The sequence below is a fragment of the Urtica dioica genome, chromosome 5 (assembly GCF_054948205.1).
Source record: "Urtica dioica subsp. dioica isolate 48M chromosome 5, U.dioica_male_clone48M_v1_H2, whole genome shotgun sequence".
Lineage (NCBI taxonomy): Eukaryota > Viridiplantae > Streptophyta > Magnoliopsida > Rosales > Urticaceae > Urtica > Urtica dioica.
In genome coordinates, this window is record NC_142760.1 from 1,355,040 (window position 1) to 1,363,622 (window position 8,583).

The 8,583-nt window shown below is 31.1% G+C and overlaps 1 protein-coding gene across 1 annotated transcript; it reads right to left on the reverse strand.

Moving 5' to 3' along the window:
* Positions 1 to 3,256: 3,256 nt before the first annotated feature.
* On the reverse strand, positions 3,257 to 8,321 carry LOC149394726 (protein neprosin-like). Its single transcript, XM_089614950.1, has 7 exons — positions 7,956 to 8,321; positions 7,759 to 7,845; positions 7,323 to 7,583; positions 6,071 to 6,235; positions 5,438 to 5,491; positions 5,160 to 5,306; positions 3,257 to 4,011 (listed from the first exon to the last, which is right to left on the reverse strand). Exons 1-7 carry the CDS (start codon positions 8,121 to 8,123, stop codon positions 3,634 to 3,636), a joined length of 1,260 nt encoding a protein of 419 aa, XP_089471076.1. The 5' UTR covers positions 8,124 to 8,321; the 3' UTR covers positions 3,257 to 3,633.
* Positions 8,322 to 8,583: the final 262 nt, after the last annotated feature.

The window sequence follows — 8,583 nt, forward strand, 5'->3', positions numbered from 1 at the left end:
GTCTTATATTGCAAGTCATTGAAAGCCTTACACCAGACGAAAACGTACCAAACATGGAAGTGTGTCATTCTGAGTTAAAGAGCAAGATATATAACAACCTTTGGCAGAGGCCGGTGACTGTAGTCGCTCGTGTATACGATGATTTAGATGACATAAGGAACGGGCGCGGGTGAGACATTTACAAGAACAACAGTCATCTACTACCATAATGACACGCGATACTGATTGTGGGTTTTGGAAATGATGACGGCAAAGATTTATACGTAGTAAAGAATACGTATGGAGCGGAGTGGGGAATAGAAGTTTACGCATGTATCGCGTGCGAGCAAATAATCGGAGTTTATTACATGATTATAGAGAGGAGATTCGAGCTTATGGAGTTGGTGCCGCCTCTGCAAAACCAATGTTTAATCTTCACCTTAGGTATCGGTGCATTGGGAACCGAAATCCCAGAGACATAAGGGTAGTCCATTTCGGAGACTAGACCATTCTCGAGTACGTAATCAAGAGCCTGTGTAGTGTTAGTTGGACTGAAATTAATTAATTGCTGCACCGATAAGCGAACTTCTTTGATGAAATTTTAATGTGTAGTAAGAACCAAAACAAACATTTAGACTGAACCCATTTGATGAAATTTCGGTGTCTATATATAATATTTAAAAACTTAACATTTCTCTTTTTCATCGTCGTTACCTCGGTTTCCGGCTCTTTCCGTAACCTCTTTAAATGTTTTATTTACTGAATTTTCTCTACTTAAAGTTGTTAATGAGTGTTTTAAGACAGTTTATATTTCAAATAGGTTATTGTTATATTAATTTCTCGGATATAATATCATTTACTGAAAAATCAAGCAATAGACTGTAGATGGAACAAGAATGGTAATTGTAATTTTTGGTATAAAAGTATGATTTCTATGTTATAATCTTACTTAAAAATTAATGAACCCTTGTTGGAAAACATGGTCCTCACATTAACTTCTATAGCTAGAGGACATAACACTCTTCTGTCGCTTACAAACTCTCACCCTCCAGCCCATCCTCTCTTTAAATTCTCTTTCCATCTTAAATTATATACTCCGAGTTTGATCATGAATTATTTTCAATAAAACAAGATTACCCGAATTTGACCGAGAACCTTATAGTCCCATAACACCTTCAAGATTTTTATTATAAATGTAATAGTATTGTTTTTAACGATAAGAAATTAACATTGTACAAATTAGCTATTACACATAATTATATATATATATATATATATATATATATATATATATATATATATATTGTCATACATTACAGTTATAAACTCTATCTAAACTCCATATATTCTACTTAATATAAATTCGAACATCAAATTAGTTGTTACCTTACATTATAAATATGGAATTAATATACTTTTAATTACATTATAAATATTGTACATAAATATTAATAACTACATTATAGAAAATTTTAATTACACTATAGATATTTCATATACATGTTAATAGTGTTATTAGTTAAAACAAAAATGAGAACAATTTATCTTTTGTAAGTTTCATCTGAACTTTTGTAAATTTTTCTTACTTCATTTCCATAGATCTGGGTGTAATTGGCATGGTCGGCCGTTAGGCACGGTGGAGAGAGACAACAAAATGGGATAATTATTAGAAATATGACAAAAATAATATTTATAATGCGGGAATAAATGAAAGTTTGCACGGAAAATTAATTTAACAAAAAGTAAAACAAAATTATTATTTTACTATTTTTATTTCACTTTTATTTCAAAAAACTGAGAGAAGGAAACCAACAAAATAACACGGAAAATAAACCTTAAACTGGAAACAGGAATGAAAATGAAATCGGAAGCTGTTGAGGACCTTTGATCGTTTCCTTAAAGTTTATATCGCTCTCCCATGGGTGTTGGAGTTGATGAACGATAAGATACAACAATGTTGAGAATAACTTTACACCAACGGTATTTCTCCGGTGAACCAAACCTTTGACAGAAACTACCACCGACTACAAAAGAAAACAAAGCAATTTTGGGAGAGAAATATTGGGAGAAGAGATCCGTGTATGTTTGAATGAGAGCTATAGGCCTCATTATATAGCCAAAGGTCTGAGAGTGGTTGCACAAATTTGAATCACAACACTGTTCAGCCTTATAGCCTTTAATTTCATTAATGCTCGTTAAATGACTGATAACAACCATACAAATGTTTATATACGTTTTCATTCCAGTGACAAAACCGCTGCATTAATTGCATGGTTACAACATTCTATAAAATAATTCCCAACATAACAAAAGAGTTATTTGTGGAATTACAACTTTTAGAAGTGATTTTTGTAATAGAAAGATAAGGATTACCACAAACAAGTCCATGCCCATTCTTAGGCCCAGTCCAGCCCAGCGCGGCACGACGGCGAGTGCCCGCGCATGTGTTGGACTGCCCTAAGCCCTTGCCTTTTTACAAAACTGGGTCACCATTGGAAACCCAAGACCTTTTGCACAAATTTGTTATATAAGCTCATATATTTGCTCATCCCCACTCAATGTAGGACTGTTGAATTTCACTTCCTACACACAACTAATGTATTTATTTTAGCATATTTTGAGCATCAATTTCTCATTCATTATAACTCCAATTTTGGCAAACTTATAATTGATATTATACCTCTTTTCGCAAAGAATAATAATATGCAGGAATTATCTAAGTCCGTTGAGTGAATTCCACTCAAATCTTTGCCAAAAGTCAGCGACGATCATAAAATAATAAATACTCTTTAATATCTAAAATCTTAACATTATTCCACAATACACATAGATAGATAGACAAATAGATATATATATATATATATATATATATATATATAGAGAGAGAGAGAGAGAGAGAGAGAGAGAGAGAGAGAGAGAGAGAGAGAGAGCGTACTGGTCCTTATCGGCTTCGAGAGTCTTCGTCAAGAGTGGGATTTGGGATTTGAGATTTTGAAAGTGTTGAATAAAGAACTCGGATTGGGATTTTCAAAACCTAGAAGTTGAGTCTATATGTTTCAATTGGAATTGACGCAACAAGTCGTGCCTATATTTCGATTATGAAAATGAAAAGAGGCAAACTTCTCTCTTGATTCGTCTTGAAATTTTGATATAGACCTAAGAAATAGCTATAATTTTTAATATATATCCCCGTTATTTGAATGATCAGATAATAATCTATTCTTGTCAAATAACAAATAAAAAAAACTACTGGATTGAGATTCAATCATTGACATAATTAAAGCTTCACGAGTAACAAATTAAAATTTAATAATAATAATAATAATAATAATACAAGGCAGCATCCTTATTTTCTCTCAGCATAAACAAACTTAATTAAATGACCATATACTAATAATAACAATAACCCAAAGAAGATAGAAAATGAGAAAAAGGGTGTCAAGATTTTTTGACCCCTATTGGAAGAGTAAAAAAAAAATTGACTCCACCCACTTATATATAGCAGAGCACCCCTAAACTATATATTATAAAGAAACACATATTATCAACTATTACATACAAACAAACTTGTAGTAATTAATCAATTAATTAATGATAAAAAAAAAAAAAAAAAAAAAAACCCCTAATATGTATAAATGTGACATGATCTCATATTCATGGGCAATCAGGATTTCTTCCAGGGCCACCATAGTAAAAGTAACTACCCCAATCACCCAACTTGCCGGTTTTGACGGTGTAGCACTTTGGCTGCTCGGTGAAAATCCCGAGCCCTTTGGGCTCTCTCAACCTGTTTGAGCCATCAACAACCTGAATGTTCCGGAAGTAGCTCGCTTTTCCAAAACCCTCGTTGGGGAAATGACCGCTGCCCATTTGGGTCGAGGTGTGTTGACCGTCGGATCCAGAGTTGACCACTTCTCCGCCCCATTCGACCATTGATGCGCTGTCGGATAGGTATGGGAATAGAAATCCCGGCCAATAACCCATCACGTAGTTGTTCCCGAATTGCATCCACCAATTTCCTTCACTCGGGTCCTACGATTTTATTACACGTCAATTCTTAATTTCGGATTATGTTTGGGCCGAGCCAGCTAAGCACGAGGGGCATATATATGTCTCCTGAATTTTTTAAAATTAAATTTTTATATTTTTAGTCCAAAATTATATGATTCTGACGTACATGTCTCATTTGAATAATTTTTTTTTTCTTACATGCTTCTCGTAAAATGTAACATAATAATTCAAGACAATACATCGGTCAACAATCAAACCACCGACATTTAATTTTTTTGGTTAGAACCATAGAATAGTGATGTATATCTATACTTAGATTGAGGAGTTTAATTAGTCAACTATGGCTTGTACACTACTTGAGTAATAACTACAATAAATGGCTTTGTAACAACGAAAATTTGTCACGATTATTGAAAAGATCTCAACTCATTTATGTCTTCTATCCATTATTTTTGTCATGTAAGTAACGTAAGCAGTCTATTTATAAAACATAAAGAGAATTAAATACCAAAGCCGTATAAGTTAATATTTGTGTTGTGAAATAACCATATATTAAAATTAGCAAGAGCGTTATATTACAATTACGAATTGCGCTGGTTTATGAAGAAATTAAGATTATTCTTTCTAACACCCTAAAAATCACTTTACATATACTGTATATATAAAAAGCACCCAGATTTTATTATAATATTTCTCTGTGCATAATAATTTTGAACCATAGGAAAAAGGTGACGAAGAAGAAGAAGTTAAAAGTGAAAGAGCCTTTTTTTTCTATAGTAAAGCTATTAAAAGAAATCACAGATCATGAACAGCTTATTTGGAGTTTTAAAACAAGAAAAATCTCATGATATATGCATTATTGTCCTCATGGCCCAGATTTTGAAATATGACAATAAAAATTTACACACTTGGATGACAGTATGGGCCAAAGTGACGTCATAGATTCTCTGCAATCTTTATTATTATTATTATTGTATGAGATAATGAGATCCACTATTTAATATTAGTAATAATTTAGTGCTCTAATAAAAAAAATTATTAGTAATTAATTTAGCATTTGCTCAGCTGGTGATGTTCTACGTTCTTTTAACAAAAAGTACTTTTTTTATTGTTCTAAATTAGAAAGGGCAGTAAAAAAAAAAAGAGGTAAAAAGTTCATAATTATTTACCTTCCAGACAAGTATATTGATGTCATATTGGGATTTTTGGTAGCTGGAAATAGGAGAAATTGTAGCGCCCATTGCGATCTGATTATTGATCTGAATAAATCCTGCGCACAAAAGATTGTAGCACCCAGTGGCTTGATATGCATCACTCTGGTACAAAATTACCATAAACCCCTCATTATTAATACATTTAAACAAGAACTATACGACAAATAAATAAAAAAAATTAAATTATAATACATAAATAAAAACAAATATTTAATTAATGAGTAATGACTTACAGTCCAATATGTGAAGAGTCTGGTATTGTTGTCTCCGTACAAATCTGGACTAACCTGTTGTAATTAAAATAACGTTAAATATTTATAGACTGTAATACATTTAAATATTTATTAACAGTTCTTTTTTACAGTATGACACTAATTAAATATTTTTATTTTCAGCATAATTATTAATATGTTAGATATTTCAGCATAAATATTTACTTCAAAATTCAAATTTTGTAATAGAACTTAATACTACTACTACTCTAGCACCTGTTGATAAAAATCTTGTTTTCTAGGTAACTAGTTTATTTAACCATCTAGATTTAGATATTGGCTAAAAATAATATAAGATTGGCTGTAAGTTATAATTCAATTTATTGACAAGAGAGCCAAAAATTTGACACTGTTAATACATTTTTCAGCATTCTATTGTAATTTATTGAAAAATGTAAAATTTCAAAATAAATATTGATGGTATTGAAGAATTTATTGACACCTTACTTACACATTTTTGTAAAAAAAAAAAAAAAAAAACCATTATATTAACTTTGATAAATCTTGACTATTTTGTGAATTTATTACTTGCAATTGGCGCTATCTAGCTAAGACTTATTAATTGATGTAACACCGCAGAAAAAGAGAATTTACCTGCCAACCTGCTTCAATGCTATTGAGATCTTCACCAAATTTACCACCCAAAATCCAGATTTGAGACAAACTAAACTCATTAGGCTGTTGGATTTTGGGTTGCCAAACATTTAGAGTTGCTTTGGCTCCAAAATACTTATCTCCTTCCACATAAGCAATTGCATGCTGGCAAATCCAAATAAGGTACTGAATTCAGACTTTGACTCTATAGTGTGTATATATACCTTGATTTGAGACTTGAGAGAGACTTGTAATTAAACTAGCTCATGTTTTTATACTATTTTATTACATATGAATATTTTTATACTTCTGTTTATCTACCTAGTACTACTACTACTACAACTCAGCTTATCACTCTCATCTCATGTCCTTGTCAATATTTTGCTTCAAATAAATGATATATCATGATTTATGTATATCATTAGATATATATGGAAAAAAATTATACAATAGCTATTTGAAATTAATCAATTAGCTAATAACTATTTTTTTGTATCGTCATAAAATGTTTTGACACTATAATTATATATATATATATATATATATATATATATTTGACGATTTATATAATAATTTATCGCTTTTAAATTTTTTAATCATAATATCAAAAAATTTATTGAAATATATTAATTATACATACATCTAAATTTATTGAAATCTATTCATTATTGAAATCTATTCATTATTGAAATCTATAATCATAATATTAATCACATTTCAACTATTTCACTTATTTTAGACTATACTACAGATCCATTAATTTCAATTGACTATATTGAGCTAAGCACCCTATATATAATTATACATACATCTACATAAACTAATTTTAAAAATAATTTTAATTTTGTACGCTTTATAAAATTAAATTTAGTTAGATTAACAATTCCGAATTTGAATTTTCGTTTCCGATTATCTTCGGTTAGATCATGATTGAAATGATAAATATTCACAAAATTAGTAAATGCTTTTTTTCCCCGTAGATTTTCCTATAACTGAAAAGTAGCTTTTCAAAGCCAATATATATAAAATAATAAATAATAAAAAAAACAATGGTTTTAAAAAGTCGTGGGCCCACGTGTTGTGGAGAGACAAACTATACGAATGTCCGAAGAGAAAGTTTTCAAAGCCCATTCATTGTATGAACAAAATTGAATAATGTGTGAGAGAGTGAAATCGAATCCAATTGATTGAATCATAATAATAATAATATATATATATAAATAATTAAATTAAATTCAATTAAATTAATTACCTGGTGACCAGTTTGGGTGTTGAAATCAAGGTCAGAGGATCGTGGCTTTGGAATCGAACGGTGTGTCTTCTTTTTGCCGTAAGATTTGACGGAACTCGCTCTCAATAAATCTTTCTTTTTAGTCCTTCTCACCGGAATCGTTCCCTCCGGACACTGTCCTTTCGTCTGCCACAGCTGAGCCGCCACTTTCTCCGGCGATCCTATCTTCCTCTTGCTCTCACCAAACACTTCTCTTCCTTCCGGAACGTAATTTGGCCTCATCTATATCATTAATTAATTATTAAAATAATTCAAAAGTAACTGTAATAATCCAGCATTGATTAAATTTTAAATATTTGTAATTCGTGTTGTTCTAAAAAAAAAATTAACTAATTTTGGATAAAAAGTAGTTGTTTCACTTTTTATATGTATAATTACAATATTTATTAAATTAAACCTGAATTTTGTGATTTTGGAGTAACGGGTGATCAAAAGCTGCTTGGTGAGAGACATGAACGCAGTCTATTATATCTCCGTCTGGGCTCTGCGAAAAATCGTCACAAAAAAAAAAAAAAAAAAAAATTAAATCAAAGCATGTATTATATATTATGATTAAATTAAAAACACTATACTTGGATTTCAATATTCACATACCTTGATGGACTTAACGGCGGGTTTGTTGAGTTTCTTGAGCTCTTTCTTGACATGAAGACTCTGTGAATTGACGCCGTTTCTTCTGGCTGAAACTGAAACCCACGTCGGAGCAGAAACGAAAAAGAGAAGCCAAATCATCATAATCAAGAATTTATTATTAGCTTCCATTTTCGCTATCTCTCTCACACTCTTCAATCTCTAACTAGAGAGAGAGAAAAAAAAAAACACACAGACAGTGTTCACTGGGTGGCCTTGAGATGAATGGTGGGTGGTGGGTAAAAAGCTTTTTGAATATTTAAAAGAAATTTAAAGATGTGATAAAAAAGAAAAGAACAGTGTGTAGATAGATATACATGTATATTATATATATATTTGTTTGCATATATAGAGAAAAACCAAACCCCACAAATATAAACCCCAGAACAACACAACAAACAAACGCATGTGGTTTTGACGAGAATAATCCAACACAAAATGCGCAGGACCTCAATTACACGGCAAAGGGTATAATGGGAAATTCAAGTTGGTTATTTATCGGAAGAAGGGATAGGAATAGGTTGGTGTTGTGCTAGTGGGCTGGTTTCTGGCTGGATTTCATTATGCATGCTCTTCAAGACTTTTCGTGTTG